We start from the raw sequence: 24,755 nt of genomic DNA, 5'->3' as shown, positions 1-24,755 counted from the left end.
ACATGCGTAGATATACGTGTATCTATATTTAGGAACTGGGAATCACCTAATCTAGGACCTGCTTTCAGTTTTAGCGGAAGAAGCAGCTGTGTTATGTGGTTACGGTTGATTCTTTGTTTTGACGTTTTCAGTTATATAACATATCGAACGATATACGTATTTTGATATATTTGTATACCGGTAGGCTGTTAACGAAAATCTTTACTATGGGATTATACGCTTGTTGCTAAGGACACTGTGGATAGTTTCCATTTAGGCATTATTTGACTACTACAAAATGAGTACCAGGCAACAGTTTTTGCTCGATTCTGATGACATTAGTTCGCACGAATTTAGAATTGACGATAAACCCGGGCGGACCTATCGCATCGTACAGAGATACACACTTAAAACAGTATCAATCGTATTTCTGACCCTTCTGGTGATAATAGAAACATCTATTATCGTCTGCTGGTCACTGTCTGCCTCTAAAACGAGCACCAGACAGGACAATGCTAGTGACCAAGTGCCTAACCGAGATTTAGATTCACTGTGTTTTCCGTGCAATGCAATAGGAAAGAATATTTCAAGCAGTGACATGGGACATATCATAAGATTCGACAAAGAAACAAATTTGTGTTGCATGGAAGATGTTGGGAATCTGAAAAACTTCTTTCTTTTGGTAGGTATATATATGGTGATGACTTTTGATTTCGATTCCAGGTAGAGCTTTACGTCTCGATTTCAGAAATGTGTTAAACTAGATTTAAAACTGATCTCACACTAAGCTTGATACATTGCCAAAACTTGTCGCAAGCATATTTATTATGAACGCTTCGCATATTTTAATTTCTATAGCACATCTGTCATCTTTTGAAATGAAGTAACTCGAGGGTTCTTTAATATTTACATGCATGATAAACCTAAGCAATTGCAAAGCAAATTGATGGAGAAATATAGGAGTTTTACCTGTAAGCATTGGCCCGCCTACTGGAAAAACTTCTAGTCAATCACGCCGATACTGGTCCCTGATTGGTCAGCCAATCAAAGAGGATTTGAAAATGATCGTCACCAAGCTGTGTGGGAGATCAAAAAGGATCCATTGTATTTACCGTTACATGTTTTGCTAAAACCTTCACACTTACCATCCGTATAATGTTTGGAATTAATTTTAATATAGATCTAGGAACCGAAGAATTTTCGCTGCAAATATATATTTTCACAGATGAATACCAACAAAGTATTAAAATATATTGTCGAGTTAGCAGAGAAACTTGCATATTATTTCATAGAATTTCACAACACAACATAAAAATGCATTGTAACCGAAGGGGTCGTTTTAAGGGTAAAATGGAAGTAAAATACATTTGTTATCCGATAACGGGGGTTTTTGATTTTAACCTATGCATAGAACAAACATGCCAAATAAAAATATCTTGTCGATATCTATCGTTTCCTGGAATAGTAGTGTTTCTATGTACATTCTAATAATAAAAAATAGACCACGGCAATGGAAATTTTCGTCGAGATAAATACATTGTGTCAAGCAGTTGTTTATTTCGACCAATTCGTCATACTTGTTTCATTGTTTCTCTTACTCACTCTACAGTCCACGATATACGACTAGATAGATTGGTAGATTGAGAGACAATTGACAGAAACTGGCTTCAATTTTGTGGCATTTTTCCGAGAAACTCCGGCTTTTTACGATCAACAAAACGTAACTAATTTCCATAAACATGTGATGTAGATTCAATTGTACTGAAACCGAAAGTAACAAATGGCTATTGAGATTGCGTATCAAAACAAGTTATCAATTTCATAATTCAATTGATAAAATGTTTTTAAAAATAAACCTTACCTGACCTATTTTTAAGCAAATGCTAAATCATATTAACTGTAACTGAAGTTATATATATAATTGTAGACTCTAGTCTCATGATATGTATGCTTTGGTGAATGGCTTTGCTCTATAGAGAATACATGGTTAGTATCTTTCGTTTTAACTTCATGTAACCAGATTGGCAAACCTTTTTTCTTATTTCGAAATCGTGAGATAAGATATGCCCACTGCATACAATAGCATATGTCTAGCGACGCTGATATCTGATCGGTATTTACCTCCGGTGTAAAGGGCGCTGCTACAAACAAAATCATAGCTAGACATATTAAAGGGGGTTATATCAAGGGCTTTCCGAAGTGTTTGCTTTCCCTAGCGACAATACCAATCTAGACCAATAAATAGTACGAACTAGGCACGACGCTAGAACGAATAATCGTACACTGCCTCTACTCCGTTCCCAACAGGAACGTCCGACTATCTGTCAGAAATCGTCCGTCCGTCGTTCAGAGCTACGCTAGGCACGACGCATCATTTACGATCTCTACATCCCTGGACTATTCCATAGTAAAACTGAAGGCAGCCCTGGGGAACAAATTTGAACCAAACACAGTGACTAAAAAACCAAAAACTTCATAATTTTAATACTGGGCTACATTTATTACATGTACATTAACATGTTCATGTAAGCATACGCACATAAATTATAATTTCACCTCCCGATACCAGTATTCATTTGAAGAGGTTATCATGAAAGGTCACAGACTTATCGTAGTACCCATTTGTTGAAACTTCTCTCGTGACATTTTCGCGAGTTTCTCAATGTAAAGTAGTCTTGTCGTCTATGAATTCATTAAATGGAAATACATTTATACACATAAGTTAGATAGGGAAGCTTATCCATGTAATCTCTTTTTTTCGGTGTTTATAGCTTGAAATTTTAACCAAAATGTTACCGTCAGATACCGTCACGGCTCGAATTAAAATTTTATAACGCAGATGTCTGGGACATTTCAATATCCCGGGGACATTAATTTGCAGACAAAAATATGTTTACAAGAAAATAAACAATAGCATAAATACGTTAAGTAATATCATGACCACAACGCCGAAATCGAAATGCCCACAACACTGATAATAATGGAAGGTAGTAGGGAGAAGTTGGGGTTCGCACCTTTTGTGCAAGCCTTTAGCTTTTTCATTAACTTCCGTAAAACATGCTAGCAGTCTAACGTCAATGACTTTTTCAAATAAAGTTTTGCTTGATAGTAGTATCGGTATCAGTAATCAGTGGCGGAGGGGGGGTCACAATAATTACTGTTCGATTGGTCTTTAGAAGGACTCATTTTAATTTATACTTAGTGTATTATCGTACGGAAACATTTTCAGTATATGATTGCATGGGTGAATGTTGTTTTATGCGAATATGCCCACGACGGCGACGTCATGATGTAGCAAGTTTTTACGTATGACGTAAAAGTGTACATAGGACATTTCTATGTAACATGCGGCAATGGACATATCTTTTGTATTTTGCAACTGACATGGGTCATGTTTTATATGAAAATAAACAACACAAAATGTACTTTTATATGCTAGTAGAGCCAACAACACAAGACAAACCGTTTTTGGTATGAGTACGTCATAAACGTAATGTCGTTCGTTTAAGGCACACTACCTTTCCGGAGAAAAACATAAAAGTTTCTTAAAAAACATTAATAACATCAGAAAATATATACCAATGGCCTAAGCTGAGGTTAGAAAACCAAACATATGCAAGATTTCCTGCGTAATGTTTGTGGAGAGTTATTTCGCTGTTTTGCCGTCTGGCTCAGTGATAGTCAACTAACGCGCGGTATTTAGGACGACGGCGGGAAACATAAGACGACCCGCGTTATGAAAATTAACATTTTATTTATTTCAATCGAATTGTTCAGAAAGAGATGACACGTGTAGCGTTAACGGTAAGTTAATAACTTTAGCGACTATACAAAAATATCGATCTCGTTTTACTTTCCCATTTTTAAAATTAAAAGCCGTTTCGGAAAGGTAGTGGCCCTTTAAGGTAGGACATATTCGCATTTGGGACATTTGCTTTGGACAAGGAAAAATCAATTTAATTAACATAACGTTTTATGACTGCATATGATTTCTACCTCAGATAGTTCTATTGAACATGTACTTTGTAATGATTGTTTATTTTCCATTTAAATCGTATTATTATTATTAAACAACGCTGTTCTACATCTTGATACAAGATGGGACACTTTTCTTCTTTTTCTATTCTACTCTTCTACTCCTGAATAAACTGACTCAAATTACAAAATGACGTTATCTACAAAATGCGTATATATGGTACTTAAGATGGACGAATTTTAATCGTTTTCAGTGAAAAAAATACGAGAGTATCGTGACTTTCTTACGTATTTGTGAAACCGCGATGCAACATGGGACAACGAGAAAATGACGTTTTGTTGGCAAATATCTACGAATTTTTCCTAAATATTTTCTTTATATCTGTCAGACGATTACATGTTTGAAATCTGTGAATCCTTCCGGTTCGTTTGGTATATAATACTTCATATTTTAAAACATGACTAAATGCGTCACGGTTAATACAAAACCGCGAACTACGTATTACGCGAAGTATCACCAGTATCTTGCGACGCGTCACGGCTCTTTTGATGTATATCAAACGACTATATTATCTGTTCTGTTCTGTTGCCTCCAGTTTTACTATGAGATGGTCCAAGAGTGTAGAGATCGCATGTTATCGGAACCCCCGGAGTATCGAGGATGGGCAAGATGCACATAAATTTTTATATCATTTATGGACGATCGACTTTCACTGTATACAGTGTTTTTTCATGGAACATTGGATCCCTTGTCCAATTTACAGTGCAACCCAAAGAAGCAAAGCCAACAAAATTACAACAAAAACCCACTTCAACCGGTCACAAATTATACTGACAACGTTATCTATGTGTCTTGTATGTAGGGGACCATCCTCGATATTCCAGGGGTTCCGATCACTTACGATCTCTACACCCCTGGACTATCTCATAGTAAAACTGGAGGCAACAGAATAGAACAGGTAATTAAGTCATTTGATGTACATCAAAAGAGCCGTATAACGGTACACTGTGGTTGAATGTGTGGCTTTGATGTTAGGCGTCGCTCTCTCTGTAGTCTTAAAAAAATGAGTACACACACTACAGAGTTAAAGTATGGGGTCGGGGATATAGCAAGTTTCTGGTTTCCTGAGACTTGTCTTTTTCTCGAGGCAAGTTCGAGGGAAACCAGAAACTTTATATATATCACTCAACCCCATACTTTAACTGTTTTAATATACCGATACATACAAAAGCTTTGATTAGACTAAAATGTATTTCTCTCCTACGCTAAGCTTATATTCCTGTAGCGTACAGCCATGATCATTAGAGATTGAGAGAATTTTACATTGTAATAGATCAACATAATCTTAGCTCAAAGATTCGAATTATTCCATGTCCGTTTTGTTTTGCTTCTATTCAAACCGCAGGTTATAATTTGATTCCGCTATGATTTCTCAATATTTCAGCATTTTATACCACTACTTTGTCTGGATAAATATTGAGGATATTGGGTTTGTTCGAAATATTTGGCATGTTATCGATATTGTCCACATTTTTAAACCATTTTAAAGACATGCTCAAGGTAAAATCTATAACAGATACTTTTTCAAAAAAAATTGAAATCCGGGAAAATAACATTTCATAGGCTGAAATGTAGCGACGGAAATTTTCTAAAAAATCAATATTTGCCCTAATTGACCATAAATTTAAAATTGATCATAGACACCATAATAAAACAACAGTAAGTGATAGAGTTTTTTGTTAACTAACATATGTACTCTAAAATTATTGCATTTTTATATCAGCATTTTCCCAAACAGTACAGAAAAGCCTAACAATTAGATATGCTCTTGGGTGAAACAAATAGTTTCTTTTTTTATAACAGAAATCAAATAATTATTGGAAAGACGTATATTTTCCTCGGCAACTTAAACGAAAAGATACAAATTAAGATTATCCATCCCTCTTATGTAGATAAAAACTATCTTAAATTGAATTAAAAATGATTAAATAGGGAAACAGAGTAACATTTGATTTTAAAATAAAATATGTATGTTTTAAAAATAATACCAGGACCACAAAGGCTACTGAGCAATCAGACGGCTTTTTTCGAAACAATGGCAACAATGTATTTAAAACAGTATTATTTCATTCGGCATACCCCATAACCCATATGTTCCAATTTTCACTAATATCTAATAATATCTAAATTTCAACCAATCAGTGACCTCCATTTTGTTTTCATGGCAACGAATCTTCTAAAAATTGATTCCATGTTATTCAGCATATTTTATAACCCCTATATACCAATATTCATTTAATTCTGACAATATCTAAATTTCAACTAATCAGACGCCTCCACTTTGTTTCCATGGCAACCAATCTTTTTTGAAAGTGATACCATGTTATTCAGCATACCTTGTAACCTCTATATACCAATTTTCACTAAATTCTGACATCATCAAAATTTCAACCAATCACAGGCCTCCGTTTTGTTACCATGACAACCAATATTTTAAAAGGTGTTACCATGATATTTAGCATCTAGAATTGTTACTGTACACTGATTTTCACTTATATCGGACTCTGGAATCATAAAATGGAAATGTAGAACTAGGTATACTAACAAAGAAGTGGTACGTTGCTACATGCACTCTCTATAGTTAAGTCACTCAAAAACAGTTTTCCCGGATTTTAATTTTGAACCGAATTAACACATAGACAGAAAATGTCATGGGATAATTTTTAATTGAGGGTAAAATTGTGGACAGAACCAGTAACAGGGTGAAATGAGATGACAAAAGCAATGTTTCGATTTAGTTTTTTCCATAAAATGTTACTTTTTCGTAAAAAATATTACAAGTATTTCAAACAAAATTTTCCGTTAAAAACCTTAATGAAATGACTTAAATATAAAGTATACGATCTACTCTAATGATTTATGATAAAAATGTAGAATATTTAACAAATGCTAACCTTTTTTGGCATGTTTGTGCTGGTAGTTTTAATGAAAATGCCTACAAAGAATTCAGGTCCTTTGGACCTTTTTAAAATCACAAAAGGTAAGAGAAGTGTCATTTTAAAGGGACAATAAGTAGTACTTTCAATAGGCAGAGTGTCAAGAAAATTGGGCGGTGGGCAGTTTCTATGGGATTTTTAACATTAGCTTGAACACCACCTTTATATACATGTATTGTTGAAATTCTAAACGTTAACCACTCCAAAAAATGTACATAACAACTGTACGTAAAATAAGGGTAAAAAGTAACTTATTGTCCTCTGACCCCATTACATTTTTCTAAAACCTCTTACAAGACGACATGTTCGGTAACAGATTCCGATCGATACTAGGCCTTACGTCGTTTGATTACGTCAATGTAGATGGCGTGATCGGAAACTAGCTCCGCCCAATGGCTACATCGCCTAGCAACGGATGGCACGATCGGAAACAAGTCCCGCCAACCTCGAATCTGATTGGTTAAACGGAAATAGCCGAGTCCGGGTGTGTGCTAGTTTCCAGGGGCGTGTTAGTTCGAAAGACTAACACACAGCTGAGCGAGAGTTTTGGGGTTTAAGTAGGGAGCTAGCAAATTTAACCAAGTAATTTTTATATAGCGTAAATAAAGTAGAGGTATATTAAAAAGATAATATAACCTGGAACGCTTTCAATGTCATGGCTGACGTCACTAAACAATGACGTAGCTTTAGGATTCGAGGACGTCATGAAAAAATGGCGGCCTCCACTAAATTACTGCAACACATTTTGGCATTTCTATAATGTTTGCCCATCAAGGCTCTCTAATATAAAAAATTCAAGACTCGTTTAATAAAATCTCACATGAAATGAACACGCATTTAAGATCCCATATATATATATTTATATCTTATATTTCATAAATAATATCTTGTTATTTCATTAATTGGCAAAATAATTCGGACTTATGGCAATCTATTTTTACATTATTATACGCCACTTTGGCTCATTTCGTATAAACGCTTTCATGATATTATTGCGTTTTAGATCATCAACGAATATTATAGGAATGTTGAAGCGAACTCATCAGAATCTTCACTCGATCGTAAAGATGAAACAGCAACAAATTCTACTGAATCAGAGGATTCCGACGAAGGTAGAAAACTTTAGAGACTTTTGGTTTAACATTTTAAAAACTAGTCTTGTTTACGACCTAGTTTAATTGGGGCTTTATTGTTACTCGAAGAATGTATTTTCCTTTTACTATTTTTACTTACTGTATTTCTTTATTGGTCCTATCCGATCTCTCCCTCTTTCTTACTCTCTTCCCCTCTTTATGTTCTTTAATTCTTAAATTTAAAAGGTGAGAGAAAGCCGGAATAACATGAGAAAAACCACCGATTAGCGGCACTAAACGAAAAACTTTTAAAATTAGCATTATGCCTAACTCAATATATGTTCTCTTTCAAATGTATAATCACTGTGACTGATGTTTATCTGTTAGTTCAAGTCGGAGCTGTAGCTGGACATGTTGGGGGATCAAACTCTAAACACCTAAAGTTGAAAGCGCCATATATATCAGAACCGGGCAATAAAGTAAAGGACTTTTGGACAAAGAGGGAAGCCGCCGCACATATGTTTCTTGACAATGCACTTCTGAGAAATACCAATAATACCGGTAAGTAAACAAAAATAATGCTTTATCAAACTTCATCAAACTATTGAATTTCTTACTGTAAACTATTTAGATGCGTTAATTTAGGTTGAGGAAAGCTTACAAAAATGAAAAGAAAAGCAACACACAAAAAAGAAAACAAACAAAAAGAAAATCGTAACACTCGCGCACACATAAAAAACTGCTACTAAGTATAATAGCGAACATTGTAAAGGCGATAAAAACCAGGTTTCAGTATTACTGTTTTAAATGCTTAATTTGGAGAAAGTCGTGTTCTTAAACAATGGACAATGTCAATGGGATGCTATTTTTGTAACAATGCAAACAGGAAACTGTATACACATATTCTTATATAAAAAATATAAATGAATAAGTTCCCCAATGCGTGGCAATTGTTTATCATGTTTATCTAAACTCTCGTTAGTTAATTTTCAAATTTAGAAAAGACACGAGCTTCAGCGAATGTCTCTTAAAAAAATGAAAATTAACTAACGAGAGTTTAGATAAACATGATAAACAATTGCCACGCATCGGGAACTTATTATCCCATTACTTTAACTCTATATTTATACTGTGGTGCCCATTTTCTTCATTCAGGGAAACTTACTACCATATAATGTGTAGTGATATCTTTCCGCCATAAAATATATTACCTCAATAGAGAACCAATGTTCTATTGGTTAATACTTTGAATATTTACTGTATAATAGGTAATTGCTTACAATGCTATTTAAAAGAAAATGCGCTATGAAAATATTCCGAAGTTGAGAGCCAATCGGAATCAAGTGATCTTTGAGTTGACCAATCAGAGGCACGTAGGTGTTTACACACTGTAGTATGTAAACATAAATGATAACTAACATGCATAATTAAATCAAAATATTTTTACCTGATAGTTGTGTACATTGCACTATCATCATATGTTTTTAATCTAAACGTCCAGTTCAAAGGTAAAATAAGTATGCATTGTACGTTGTTTGCTTTTCCAATGTGGATTTTAAAATTTGTTTAAAAACTTTCATAACGCAGAATTGCCTGTAATTAAAATATATCCCAAAGGACAACATATTACGAGAAAGCAATTACATTGTTTTTGTATTTGCTTAAGAAAAATAGATAAAACATTATTTAGGATTGGAAAGTAAAAGACCCCTTTATACAGATTGACAATGGTTGGTCTCATATTTTGATTTTCGACTGAATTAATGAAATATGTTGAATTTGGAAAGATAATACATCGATGTGATATGACAAAACCGACTAAAAGAGTTAAGAGATAAACTTACGTTTATCTAGCTATAGTGTTCTTCCTCTGTTGTAATTAAACATTGTTAATTAATAAATGAGATAATTAGCAAGCCAACAACTGCATTGCAATATACCTATTTAAAGAACTTGATAAATACGCCGTTTGAAAATTAAAATCCAATGCAGCTTACAACATACAACATACAAGATACAAGATTTTTTATTTCCAGCGAAAAAAATGGCTTGTAATTCTTAAAGTGAATAGTCGGGCAAAGAAAACCAGTCTAAATACGTTCATTGGCCTTCCAAAAGTTCTCACTTATTAATACGACGGCCAAGTTCTGCTTACGTTTCCCAGTTCGACCATTAAAGTAAAGGGAAGTTGAAAGCATTGAAAGCGAGGCTGCGTGGAAATGTAACCACGGACATAGTCAGCCGGGAGGACGTTTTAGAATTTCCATACTTTAAATTAATTTCTTCGCACGCAGACAGATTTTGGCGAGAGATTTTATTTTTCCATTTCATAAGAAATTATACTGGATACATTCACACAATTTTACCGACTTTAGCCATCCTTGCCCGACTGTTCACTTTAACCCAAAAACAAAACAAGTCAAAGTACTTTAAATATGGTGCAAGTCAACGCAGTTTGAGAATTGTTTTCAAAGTATGTCGAGTTTACACCATGATTAATGCACTTTGATTTTATTCTCACAGTGGGTCGATGACGAAATTGCATTAATGGATGAGAAGTGTAATGATTATATATCACAACTGTCAAATTAGCAAGAAGGACAACATACATATTGAAGATACGCTTCTGTAATCAATATCCAATGCTTTCAGTTTAAATGTAAATTTAATTAAAAGAGAAAGCATCTAAATATGCTTGCAATATTAAGAAAATGTCGTGTTATTCATTAATGCTTAGTGGATACAGCCAGATTCATTCCCTGCAATGAGTGTACGGGTGTTATCCTTATCATTTGTGATTGAACCTTTGTGAATATTGGTGCTAGCTAGGTGGCTTGAAAAGATGTTCTGAAGCTGACCCAAACTCCGAGAAGACAAACTCGTGTTTGTTAAAGCAAACAGTTTGGCTCTGTCGACATGCCGTAGATAAGCTGAAGGATCACCTTATGAAGATGCGATGGTCCTGTACTTCATATCGCCGGTATAACGACTGCCATGATGTATTAACCCAGTTACCAACCAAACAGACATACAGAAATGGAGGTAAATGTATCATTAACAGGTAACCGACGTATTCCAATCAAGGAAATGTTGTAGCTTTCATTCAATATATCAATTATGATAGATTAAACTTATGAATAAGCGTGATTTTATGGTGTATTCATCATCTTGTGGTGCCATATGTCGATTCTTATACCGTTTTTTAGCTCGCCTCTTGAAGAGTGTGTTGAAAAACTGTTATCCAATACAACTGACACTGATTTCCTCATTAATGTCGGATAATAAGTGTTGTGATGGGTATGAACAATCATTTTAAGGAATTTTAAGGGGTCGAAATCACCAAGTTTTGGTGTTGAAAACCTGTTATCTGTAACAACTGGTACTGATTTCTACATTTATATAGGATTGCAAGTCTTGCTTTTGGTATAGAAAAATATTTTAAGGATAAAAAGGATATTGAGAAGTTCAAGATACCTAAGGTGCCAATTTGTACTTTACTTTACAATTGACATTGATTTCTGCCTTGATATAGGTGTTTAATGATTACATAATTATTATTATGTGATGGGGTATAGGCATTTACTTAAGGGGTAAAACACAGGATTTTGAGAATTTCAAAAGGTACATTGTGCTCTCGCAAGTTAAGTTATGAATAACGGAGCTCGCTCGTCCGTCCTTTTTAAGTATTATTTTATCATTTGCGAAACAAGTTGAAGTAACATAGATGTACACGCAGAAACGCATAATATCATTAACAAAATATGTAATGATTAAACTGCTATTGGTTTCAGATTGGACAACTTTGTGCAGAGTTATCAAGCGAAGCTGAACTTATACCAAATAGAAAATGCAAATTAAAAAGAAATAATACAAATAAAAAATATGAAATGGAAAAAAAAAGAGAAAAAAAATGAAACGAAAAAAAGAATGAAAGAGAAGAAAAAAAAGGAAAAAACAAAAAGCAAAAAATAAAGAAAGACCAAAATATGAAAAAAAAGAAATACAAAAAAATGACAAAAATGAAAAAAAAAAGGATAGAAAAGAGAGAGAAAAAAACTGAATTAATTAAAAAAAGATAATAAAACGTTGTATTATTTGAATTTGTTTTTGCTATCCATTTTCGTTATCTTAATAATCTCCGCTGTATTATTATGTGCGGTGGCTGGGAAATGACTTGGTAAATAAATGGTTATTGTGCGCAAACGCAATACTTTTGCGTATGAACACAAAATTATTTTCTTGATGATGTAGTGTTCTCGTCAGAAAAATACTCTTGCGTTGACACGCAAAAATATTACATTACCAAGCGAAGCTGAATTTATACCAAATAGAAGAATGCAAAAAAATGCAATTTAAAAAGAAATAATACAAATAAAAAATATGAAATGGAAAAAAAAAGAGAAAAAAAAATGAAACGAAAAAAAAGAATGAAAGAGAAGAAAACAAGGAAAAAACAAAAAGCAAAAAAAAAGAAAGACCAAAATATGAAAAAAAAAAGAAATACAAATAAAAATGACAAAAATGAAAAACAGGATAGAAAAGAGAGAGAAAAAAATCTGAATTAATTAAAAAAAAGATAATAAGACGTTGTATTATTTGATTTTTTTTTTTTTTTTTTTTTGCTATCCATTTTTGTTATCTTAATAATCTCCGCTGTATTATTATGTGCGGTGGCTGGGAAATGACTTGGTAAATAAATGGTTATTGTGCGCAAACGCAATACTTTTGCGTATGAACACAAAATTATTTTCTTGATGATGTAGTGTTCTCGTCAGAAAAATACTCTTGCGTTGACACGCAAAAATATTACATTACCAAGCGAAGCTGAATTTATACCAAATAGAAGAATGCAAAAAAAAATGCAATTTAAAAAGAAATATTACAAATAAAAAATATGAAATGGAAAAAAAAAGAGAGAAAAAATATGAAACGAAAAAAAAAAGAATGAAAGAGAAGAAAAAAGGAAAAAAACAAAAAGCAAGAAAAAAGAAAGACCAAAATATGAAAAAAAAAAAGAAATAAAAAAAAATGACAAAAATGAAAAAAAGGATAGAAAAGAGATAGAAAAAAATGAATTAATTAAAAAAAAGATAATAAGACGTTGTATTATTTGAATTTTTTTTTGCTATCCATTTTTGTTATCTTAATAATCTCCGCTGTATTATTATGTGCGGTGGCTGGGAAATGACTTGGTAAATAAATGGTTATTGTGCGCAAACGCAATACTTTTGCGTATGAACACAAAATTATTTTCTTGATGATGTAGTGTTCTCGTCAGAAAAATACTCTTGCGTTGACACGCAAAAATATTACATTACCAAGCGAAGCTGAATTTATACCAAATAGAAGAATGCAAAAAAAATGCAATTTAAAAAGAAATATTACAAATAAAAAATATGAAATGGAAAAAAAAAAAGAGAAAAAATGAAACGAAAAAAAAAAGAATGAAAGAGAAGAAAAAAGGAAAAAAACAAAAAGCAAGAAAAAAGAAAGACCAAAATATGAAAAAAAAAGAAATAAAAAAAAATGACAAAAATGAAAAAAAGGATAGAAAAGAGATAGAAAAAAATGAATTAATTAAAAAAAAAGATAATAAGACGTTGTATTATTTGAATTTTTTTTTGCTATCCATTTTTGTTATCTTAATAATCTCCGCTGTATTATTATGTGCGGTGGCTGGGAAATGACTTGGTAAATAAATGGTTATTGTGCGCAAACGCAATACTTTTGCGTATGAACACATAATTATTTTCTTGATGATATAGTGTTCTCGTCAGAAAAATACTCTTGCGTTGACACGCAAAAATATTACATTACCAAGCGAAGCTGAATTTATACCAAATAGAAGAATGCAAGAAAATGCAATTTAAAAAGATATAATACAACAAATGAAAAAGAGAAAAAAAAAAGAAAAAGAAAAAAAAGAAAAACACAAAAAGAGACAAACAAGAGGCCCATGGGCCTTTAACGGTCACCTGAGTTAGAATATATAATGAAACAAATAATGAAACAAATTAAAGACATATAAACATTATATGCTTGGCCTTGAAGTTGGTCAGTGATTTATAAATTTTACTTTTTAGACTATGAAGAGTATTTGCTTCCATCAAACATGTGAACTTGGAAGTATTTTTTGAATTTTTAATCATTTTGACCCTGTTTGGTCCTGCCCCTCTGGTCCCCCAGGAGGTCATCGAGGACTGATATGGATGTTAAAATGATTTCTTAGGCTAATAATTCTAACCAAGTTTGACTCATTTCTTATGAAAATTGAGCAAAACATGCTCATTAATGTGTTTTTCCTATATAAACTATAGTAAACTTGACCCCCTCCCCAGGGGGAAACGTGAGACCCCAGGGTCATATAATTCACAATTTTTGTAAAGGATCTTAAGACCTTTTTATTTATGAAAAGTATTTGATTCTACCATTTCCAGAATTTCAGAAGAAGATTTTTGAAGTTTTGGCCTATTTAACCCCTTTTGACCCCGCCTCTAAGGCCCCTGGGGGTCAGTCATAGAAAATTTGTTGATAGGATTTAATGGCCATCTCACACTGATAATTCTGACAACATTTGACTCATTTCCTATTACAAGTGACCAAATAATGCTCAAAAATGAGTTTTCCCTATATAAATTATAGTAATCTTGACCCCCTCCCCAGGGGAAAACGTGAGACCCCAGGGTCATATAATTCACAATTTTTGTAAAGGACCTTAAGACCTTTCTATCTATGAAAAGTATTTGAATTTGATTTTACCATTTCCAGAATTTTAGAAGAAGATTTTTGAAGTTTTGGCCTATTTAACCCCTTATGACCCCGCCCCTAAGGACCCTGGGGGTCAGTCATAGAAAATTTGTTAATAGGATTTAATGGCCATCTCATACTGATAATTCTGACAACATTTGACTCATTTCCTATTACAAGTGACCAAATGATGCTCAAAAATGAGTTTTCCTTATATTAACTATAGTAAACTTGACCCCCTCCCCAGGGGGAAACGTGAGACCCCAGGGTCATATAATTCACAATTTTTGTAAAGGACCTTAAGACCTTTCTATCTATGAAAAGTATTTGATTCTACCATTTCCAGAATTTCAGAAGAAGATTTTTGAAGTTTTGGCCTATTTAACCCTTTTGACCCCGCCCCTAAGGCCCCTGGGGGTCAGTCATAGAAAATTTGTTAATAGGATTTAATGGCCATCTCATACTGATAATTCTGACAACATTTGACTCATTTCCTATTACAAGTGACCAAATAATGCTCAAAAATGAGTTTTCCCTATATAAACTATAGTAAACTTGACCCCTTCCCCAGGGAGAAACTAGAGACCCCAGGGTCATATAATTCACAATTTTTGTAAAGGACCTTAAGACCTTTCTATATATGAAGAGTATTTGATTCTACCACATCTGTGAGTAGAGAAGAAGATTTTTGAAATTTTACTCAATTTTACCCCTTTTGGCCCCTCCCACAGCCCCCTGGAGGATGGGGACCATATAATTCACAATTTTGATTGGCCTTATGCCTTAGAAGGTTTGTGCAAATTTTCATTGAAATTGCTTCAGCGGTTTTTGAGAAGAAGTCGAAAATGTAAATTGTTTACGGACATACGACGGACGACGCATGACGCACGACGACGGACAAAAGGCGATTAGAATAGGTCACTTCGTCTCAGGTGACCTAAAAAGGAAAGAAAAAAGGCTTATAGAAAAAAAATTAGAAAAAATGACACAAATGCAAAAAAAGAAAATGAAACAGAAAAAAATCCCAGATAAGTTGTGATAGTTGAAAGCTTCTTTGCTATCCATTTTTGCTATATTAATATTCCCCACTGTTAACTATTGTACGATGGCTGGGAAAAAATTATTGCGTGCTGATTAATACCTTAGTGTGTCGACACAATAGTATTTTCTTGATGATATAGTGTTCTCGCCAAGAAAATACTACTGCATTCACACTTAATATATGTATATTAACACGCAAAATCATTACGTTCACACGCAATAAGTACAAAGCGAAGCTGAATTTATACAAAAAAAGAAAAAGTGGATACCAAATACAACAGAAAAAAATGAAATAAAAAATGAGAAAAAAAAGAGAGAGAAAAAGAAAATAAATAAAGAGACAGAAAGAAAAGAAAAAGAACAATGCAATATGCAAGCAAAACAAAACAGAAAAGAAGAATGAAAAAAGAAAAAGACACAAAAAAAATAAAAAATAAAAAGTTGTATTATTTGAAATTTTCTTTGCCATCCGGGTTGTTAACTAAATGTTCGCCACTGTATTTTTGTATTCTTGTACTGTGGTTGGGGGATATGAAGAATAAAAAAGTTATTGTGTGCGAACGCAATTCTTTTGTGTGCGAGCGCAATACTTAAGCATGTGAACGCAATAGTATTTTCCTGACGCATATAGTGTACTCGTCAAAAAAAATTTGCGTTCACATGTAATAATATTGCTTTCACACGCAAACGCATTGCGTTCGCACACAATAATATTTTTTATTTCATTTTCATGTCTATTCCCAGCCGCTGTATATCAACACCTAGATGACATCAATAAATTGATGAAATGTATGGAGGAAAGAGATTATATATTGTTGAAATAGATAAAACGTGGTTCAGTTGTTTTTAAAATTAAATGCCCAAAGCGAACTTGTCAATTTTTATTCCATTAGTTTGTAACGATATCAATAAAATCAAGTTTTAATGCATTTTTCACACCATTGGCGCATGCCACGTTTTAAATCAGCGAGCAAAGCGCCGAAGACTGGGCTCCCCGCTTTGAACCGAGCTCTGTTAAGCTTTCCTACGCCTTAAGTCAAGCGTTCCTGAGCTTTATGACGCTTTGTTAAGCTTTGATACGTTTTCGGTGCTCTAATCTATTCGTGACAGAGCGCTCCATAAAAGTTAAAAAAAAAATGGCGCTCTTGCCAAATGTCCCAATTTACTCCAGGCTGTCCCGCTATCTTTTACGACGCTGACGCTAAAATCAAACTTTGTGACGCTTTGGTACCGCTTTGCACGCCGCTTTAAAGCGCCGTCAAAACGCCGTTGGTGTGAACCATATTTTAAGATTTTTATTGCATTTTAAGTATTGTTTTTACTTTGTTTGGAGAATTATGAATATTATCGAATCTTCTAAAAAAGAAGTATATCATAATGCTTGAAAACGAAAAGAAAGTATTGACAGATGGTGCATGACATCATTTGATATTAATTTAGAGTTACACATTTACCAATATCAGCGCATACGACACCAGAAATAATCTATAGCGCTTTAAATTCGCAGGATCAATATTTCACGGGTTACAATAGGGGAGCATTCGCATAGGTTAAGCAATCACCAATTCCTATAATATTTTGAACCATTGTTCTGTTCAACCAGATTTTCGCGGATTTTTGTGAAAACGCAAATATAGCAAACAAGTTACCGCTATACAGTTTTGGTTATGTGAATTTGGTTGATAAGAATAGCAACTTCATCAAGTTTTACTTTGATGTCAATGATTCCGATAATTTGAATTTTGTAATAGTTACGGTAGCACAATATTTTAGCTGTAGTAATAAATTACACTTTGTGTAACGGTGCTTAACAATTCATTTAGTGTTCTGGTATTTGATCTCCTCTAATACATGTATTTACATTTTTGTATAAAGGCCCACTTCCTTTCCGAAACAGCTTTTGATTTTTAAAATGGGAATGTATTAAAACGGGATTGATAATTTTGTAGAGTCGCAAAAGTTATTAACTTAACGTTAATACTACACTTATCATCACCTTCTGAACAATTTAATTAAAATGAAATGAATTTTAAGTTTCATAACGCGGGTCGTTTTATGTTTCCCGCCGTCGTCCTAATTACCGCACGTTAGTTGATTATCACTGCGCCAGACGGCAAAACAGCGAAATTAATTTTCCCTGTGAACATAGATTGCGCAGGGAAAATTGCATTTCGTTGGTGTTGTAACCTCATCTTAGGCCATCGACATAAGTTTTTCTATGTTATTATTGTTTTTAAGAAACTTATATTTTTTGTTTCGGAAAGGGTGTGAGCCTTTGTCATTGACATTATTGGATATGTACTGTAAACCGACCTATTTTCGAGGCGATTTATTTCGCGATATTATAAACTTTATAAATCAAATTTCGATGGTTCAAATAAAATCGCGCGAGGGGTCTTAGAGTGGGGGGAAACCGGAGTACCCGGAGAAAAACCCACGTGATCGGGCAGGTGACCCCATACCTTTTCACGTCCGTGAAAGGCGAGCGGCTTAACCACTACACCACCCGATCACCCCATTTTTGCGATATCTTAGCCCGCTATATATGCGAAATTTAACCGCACGCGAAAATACAGTTTACAGTGAATATCATATTTCATTAATTATTTTTAGAAACTTAATCTAATTGTTACTCTATTGTGTAGCACAAAGGCTGCCATGGGATGGAAGGGACTACCACAACCTGTCGATGACCAGTGACTTTTTGACCTATGACCCTGACAAAAGAAGCATCCAAGTCAAGGCTATGGGACTGTACTTTGTCTACTCGTCCGTCACATTACAGGCCCCGACAAACGATCACAATGCGCAGGTATACCATATGCTATTACGGGAACATTACCTGTTGCCAGTGACCGGATCAACCATCATGATGATGAACAAATACGGCGGAGGAGAGCTGTCGACAGGTTTTTATTCCAGCTTCCTGTGCGGGAGCTTTAGATTACGAGGAGGCGACGAACTCTTTGTAAAAGTGTCCAATTCCTCCTTCTTGTACAATGCCTACTATTCGAACTATCTCGGTTTGTATAGGCTTTCGGTATAGGTTTTCTGTATAGGCTTTCGGTATAGGATGTTCGTTGGAAATTTAAATAATGCACTCAGCGGTAAAATATAAATTTTAATATATTATTTAAAGTTGTATTTCTTGTAATTTTTACCATCCCAAACTGTCGTAAAACAAACAATGTTTGAATATGGATGGTTATATATGATTGTTCAGATCCATAAAAGATAAAATATACTATTGACATAGCGGTAAATGTCGCATGAAATATCACACGTTTTGAAAGAACCGCCACAGTCAATGCCAGGATTTAAACTTTCGATAATATCGGAAAACCGAGTTGAATCACGTGACCGACATCGGCGATATCCGTATATATCGGAACCTCCAGAGCCGTATCATGTGATCAATATCGGCAATACCGGAATAAATCGGACCAATTCGGATACTTCCGATCTATTTTAAACGTGTACACGTTAAAATCAATATTTTAATTTAATTGTTTAATAACTTTGCGAATACGAACTTTACAAAAGTCGGTAAATATCGAAACTTAGAAAGCGGAGAAAAATATGTAGAACGCTTTAAATACTTTTTCTATGCCAAAAATAAAAAAGTCACAGACCATACAACTTTAAAGAAATTAAACATGTATATTATTTTGTCAATTAGTCCCTTTAGAACAGCCAATCAAATGATGCAGCGCTCTGATGGATGGTGCGGTATCGCCATAAGTCTCCTCTACACTACATACATTGACAAACACGTAAATACCATTAGCCGACTAGCCCGCCGTGTATAGGACAGTCGAAGTTTATTCAAAGAGTACAATCAGCAACTGAACAGTACATACGTGAAGTTCAGAACGTGAAAACATTCTATCATAACAACATTTGAAGATCAAAACTTAGTCCTGACACACATAAAAAAAGCCTATAAGGAAATCAAGCGAGCCACCCAACCTGAAACTCCTGTTGTACAGGAGGACGGGAGGTGCACCAACTCTCAATGCTTAAGATAGATGCTGGATTTTGTTAGGCCAAAATTACACTGTTCAAGGGCTAGCGGTCACATACGGTATGGCAAAATCACACTGATATGTTTAAGGACTTAAAGAGATTATACCTGCTATAACCTATGAGCGATCACAAAAACAAAACAAGTATTAGCTTCCCAAAAAGCTAAGTGGGCTACGCGGAAGTTAGAATTGTACCTGCTGCCCCTATTGCATGATCGTAAGAGGCGACTAAATTTAGGATCTTATCTTTTCTTTCTTCCTAAATTACTTCATTCTTCCTAACGTCTTCCTTGACACCACCTCACTTTTGGCCTTTAGTTGAGCGCTCGCCCCTGTGAGGAAGGCTCTGGGTTCTGTCCCCTGGCCGAGACACACCAAAGTCTATAAAAGTGGTAGTTTCTGCTCCTGCTTAGCGCTCAGCAAAACGGGAGTCGGACGACTGGTTCGCCCGTTGTCAGTATAATGTGACCGGGTGGGGTGTGTTGCTTGGTGTCTTCGGCGGCATGCTTCAGTGATATAGCACTATAAAAAGGGCAATAGTTCCACTATACAAGAAGACACAACATGAATATACCACAGTCTCCCAAAACACTCACCTCGCACTACATACATGCATCACACCGCATACATGGGAGGCCGTCCTTACATGACCATAGCTGTTGATAGGACGTTAATAGATCAAATAAACAAACAAACAATAGTATGTACTGTCATTCTGCATCTTAGTATGTTCCGTGTCCCATTAATTAGTATCTACGCATTGTCTGATTATTATGGTTACACGATGGTGATCTAAATTAAATAAGAAATATAAAAGTCATGTATCGAACATATTATACTTCTACAGATATATTTGTCCCATCTTTAATTGGAACCAGATTTCATTTAAAATGCCCGATTAATTTCTAGACAATCCTTATTTAGAATACTTTTACCACGAATGCTTGTTCTACACTGAAAACTGATCGGATGCAAGCGCTTTTGTGACCATGCTTTATCAGGAAGATGGCGTCCGAATCCGGACAGATAGAAGGCGGTTTCCGTAATTAGTTTGTCAGACAATGCTTGTAACACACCGAACATTTCCTATTAATTGGAGCGTTCTTGATACATGGATATCCTACAAGATGACGTAATTTACATACGATACTAACTGATACGCAGCAAAAAAAGAAACTAGAAATATGTCTGTTAGCCATTAAGTGCTCGCTAGCTATGTCCTAACTTTAATTTCCAGTATGAAATCATCCTTGGCAACAGGTGGCCCGTGCACGTAGCACTTTCGCTCATTATCCTTGGGACTATTGCAAGGAGATTGTTTACGCCCTTGTTGTATTGTAAGAAATACTTTCCTTTAGTTCATCAGAACTTTAAATGTGAAATACCTTTGAACTTTGTTAAGTGTGTTTTTTGTTACATAGAAGTGTGTTTATTATCATATAGATATTGATACGATAGACTTGTTTGTTGTCAAAATAGTCGTCCGTTAGAACACTGTCGACCAGTCTCTGTGCACGTGGTGACTTAACTGTGCCACGCTTGAACGCCTTTCTGGGGTACATTAGATCGAGAGCTCAGACACCCAGACTGATTTTTTTTATTGTGTTTTTTGTTTCTCTTACGCAAGGATGTGTGATTTTAGAAACATTTCTTAGAACTGCAGCAAACACGGACTGTTGTCACGGGGTTTAGTAAAGGATACTGGAACGTACACCTAGGACCTAGGATGATACGAAATAAATTAAATATTGGCCTGTACTTAAAGTTATCCGTTTAAACCTGATTTGCATTGTATTGTTCCGGAAGTTTCCGAAGTCGATCAGATGCTTAATTAGAATATCGTGACCGATGCAAGAGTTTTGTATGATACGCCACTTGAAGTTTGCACAAAACAAATTCGTTTAGCATTGTGTAATGTCACTGTGCTTAATTTATAGTATCGCTGACAAGTATGTCCAAGTATATGTTTTTGAAAGGTTGAATTCACTAAAATCACGGCGAAATCTATTAAACGGACTTCCGTTATCACGTGCGCAGTTGGAATCTGCGCATATAGCGGATGTACACAGACTCCACACCCGACAAGGAAAATAATAGAACGGGTACACTCGCACTCAAAACATTACCATATGGTATGGCAACGGCGGCTAGGAATGACACACACACATACCCGTGTACCCCGACACGTCGACTAAGTCTGTCAATGTAGTCTGTATCCCATTGCGTTCATATACCACCTTTAACGCAATCAAAACACTGTTCACTCGATATATTTACATAAATAAATATATTTTTACATGTACGTGATTAAATTTTAAACGATGTTGGTTGCTAAGCTCGGTAACTACGGTAGTCAGGATGGCCGTAGATATAATTACGATTGTTGAATGTTATAGCTCTGCAGTTAACAATGACACCTTTCAATTATTTTTAAAATATGTTTTGTTTTGTTTTTTTGTTTTTTTTTTCAATTTGATCATACATCTAATATGACTGAAGGACCTACCTTAAAGGGCACAGCCAGATGTTTTAATATGAGTCATGTACGGCATAGAGAGCGAAGCTCTATTTGTTTATGTTATTATCTATTTCATGTAGACATAATTTAGAAATAAAAGGACACACTTTAAACTATAGAAGTACATGATGAATAATTGTCTAGCATTAACTCAAAGAAATGAACTCAAAGATTCAGATGGCTCTGTGTCTGCGAATCCTATGATTTCGCGCCATTTGTTGACGTTATGTGACGTCATGATTCCTTGTGCTCATCTTCGCCTTGGTGGATATTTTGACTGCATTCTATAGCTTGTAATTTTCAAAGTGTTATTTTTCTTATTTAAATAATAATAAAAATGTTTAATTACTCCTGTTATATGCATTTGCATTAGTTAAATATATATATTTACTGGGGAGAGCAGTACCGTAGCAACGCGCAACCTCCCCATAAGTATGACAAAATGGCGGCCGCAAACTGAAGCTGTCAGTGTGTAGGATTGAATTTTGAAGATTGTGTTTTTTCATATATTTTCTTACCTTAAAAGTGCTTCACACTTCGTGCCCTTTCGGGCTTCGCCCTTATTAATAATGTCCATTTCGAATCCAAAAATTGAGAAAACCAATGCGGAACGACTACCGGTATGTATCGTAACCAGGGTATAGGTAGTGATGCAGTCCGAAGTGGAGCGAGCCGCCATATTTGATTTTCAACCGAGGAAAGTCATTGGTATATAGCCTATTGATGGTGCAATGTATAATCGTTGAGCTGCTGAATGTTTGTCATGTATATATCGGACTATGAACGCGACATAAACTAAATTCTTCATAGTGATGGCTTTTATTTTATTGTACGGAGGAAAGACACGTGTTTTTGAAGGGTGTGTGTAGGCCTAGTTAGAATGCAAAAGCGGGGAGTAAAGCTGATGATACTGTTTCGGATGTAATGGGTTTTTTTTCTGGAAACCTGTACATGATCTGTTAACCAATTGTTCGCTTAGACGCCCCCAGATTTGTTATCCGACAACCTGATGTTCTGTATATTTAGGTGAGATGAGTGACCGTACACACACGTATACTGACGTAACTATGGAATTCCCCGAACATTCCTGAGGAAAGTCCTCCGGTTGTAGCTCCGATCAGCGATTCATTTTGTTGTCTATTGCCGTTACAATGCTTGAACACACTGTTGTTTTAATGTCAACTACATATTTAATGGGATCTAATAAACAGTCTTTATTGCTATTTTGAAATCTTTCAACTTATGACGCAAAATCGTATCGAAGCGTGAACTAGAAGTAGCCGAACCTGCAATTGCGTTTGTATTCATACGTCATTGCGATTACGCTAATTTGAACGCAACTCCCCTCCCATATACTACATGTATATAGTGGCATATGTAAATATATGTAATTGTTTTGCCATTTGGAGTTAGAGCTTCTCGGAATCTATCTAAAGCAATATTGTAATATAATGTTGTAATTGCTCACAGCGTTTTCGCGACACATTTATCTGCGATAAGTTGAAAAATGGTGGAATCACATATATGAAAGCCAGATCGTGAAAATGTAAAACCGCTGAAATTCAGATTTCTCGTTTTTGGGTTTTTGATCCTTGAAAATAAGCGGCTTTACGGTATTTTAAATATATTACACTTCCCAACAATATAATACAGATTGTTAATCGTTTTCAGATTTATTCGTACAAATTAATATAAATATTTTTGTTGTTGTTGTTTTATTTGTTTTGTTTTTTTATTTCTTTTTTTCCAATTTATTTTCTGTATTGGTTGACAGTTTAATGATACAGTTTTTACAGATTATCATTAATAAACATTTTTATTTTTGAATAATTATAACAATGTTGCAATGTACAAAATATTTGACTTCGTATGCACGTACATGTATACATGTATACTGGCTAATAAATTTATCTGTATGAACTATTCCTTCGCTCTATGACGTAGTGTTATTTAATTAATTATTTGTGTTAGGTCACCTGAGACGAAGTCTCAATTGACCTTTTCTAATCGCCTTTTGTCCGTCGTCGTCCGTCGTGCGTCGTATGTCCGTAAACAATTTACATTTTCGACTTCTTCTCCAGAACAGATGAAGCAATTTCAATGAAATTTCCACGAACCTTCTAATGCGTAAGGCCAATCAAAATTGTGAATTATATGGTCCTCACCCCCTTGGGGGCCGTGGGAGGGGCCAAAAGGTGAAAATTTACTAGAATTTCAAAAATCTTCTCTCACATAAGTGGTAGAATCAAATACTCCTCATAGATGGAAAGGTCTGAAAGGTCCTTTACAAAAATATGAATTATATGACCCTGGGGTCTCGTGTTTCCCCCTGGGGAAGGTGTTAAGTTTACTATAGTTTATAAAGGCACATGCTATATAAAATCTACCATACCACGAAAG

General features: G+C 34.7%; 1 protein-coding gene across 4 annotated transcripts; it reads left to right on the top strand.

The window, feature by feature from the left end:
- The first annotated feature begins 46 nt into the window (after positions 1–46).
- Positions 47–22,902, top strand: LOC138308203 (uncharacterized). 4 transcript variants are annotated; one of them, XM_069249167.1, is made up of 5 exons: positions 47–661; positions 7,955–8,063; positions 8,412–8,585; positions 10,854–11,085; positions 11,816–16,252. In XM_069249167.1, exons 1-5 carry the CDS (start codon positions 278–280, stop codon positions 11,880–11,882), a joined length of 966 nt encoding a protein of 321 aa, XP_069105268.1. In that variant the 5' UTR covers positions 47–277; the 3' UTR covers positions 11,883–16,252. The 4 variants fall into 4 exon arrangements, with proteins under 4 accessions (XP_069105268.1, XP_069105269.1, XP_069105270.1 ...); XM_069249168.1 differs by having other exon boundaries at positions 48–661; positions 10,854–11,066; XM_069249169.1 differs by lacking the exon at positions 11,816–16,252 and having other exon boundaries at positions 48–661; positions 10,548–10,991.
- The last annotated feature ends 1,853 nt before the right edge of the window (positions 22,903–24,755 follow it).

Source organism: Argopecten irradians, chromosome 14, assembly GCF_041381155.1.
Source record: "Argopecten irradians isolate NY chromosome 14, Ai_NY, whole genome shotgun sequence".
NCBI lineage: Eukaryota > Metazoa > Mollusca > Bivalvia > Pectinida > Pectinidae > Argopecten > Argopecten irradians.
This window is presented reverse-complemented; position numbering and strand designations above follow the sequence as displayed.

What these genes read in the sequence shown, in the direction of transcription:
- LOC138308203 (XM_069249166.1), top strand. Translation starts at nt 278, where the DNA reads ATGAGTACCAGGCAACAGTTTTTGCTCGATTCTGATGACATTAGTTCG. An exon ending in TGAAAAACTTCTTTCTTTTG is followed by an intron (nt 662 to 7,954) that starts GTAGGTATATAT and finishes ATTGCGTTTTAG; the next exon opens with ATCATCAACGAATATTATAG. An exon ending in GAGAAATACCAATAATACCG is followed by an intron (nt 8,586 to 18,457) that starts GTAAGTAAACAA and finishes TCTATTGTGTAG; the next exon opens with CACAAAGGCTGCCATGGGAT.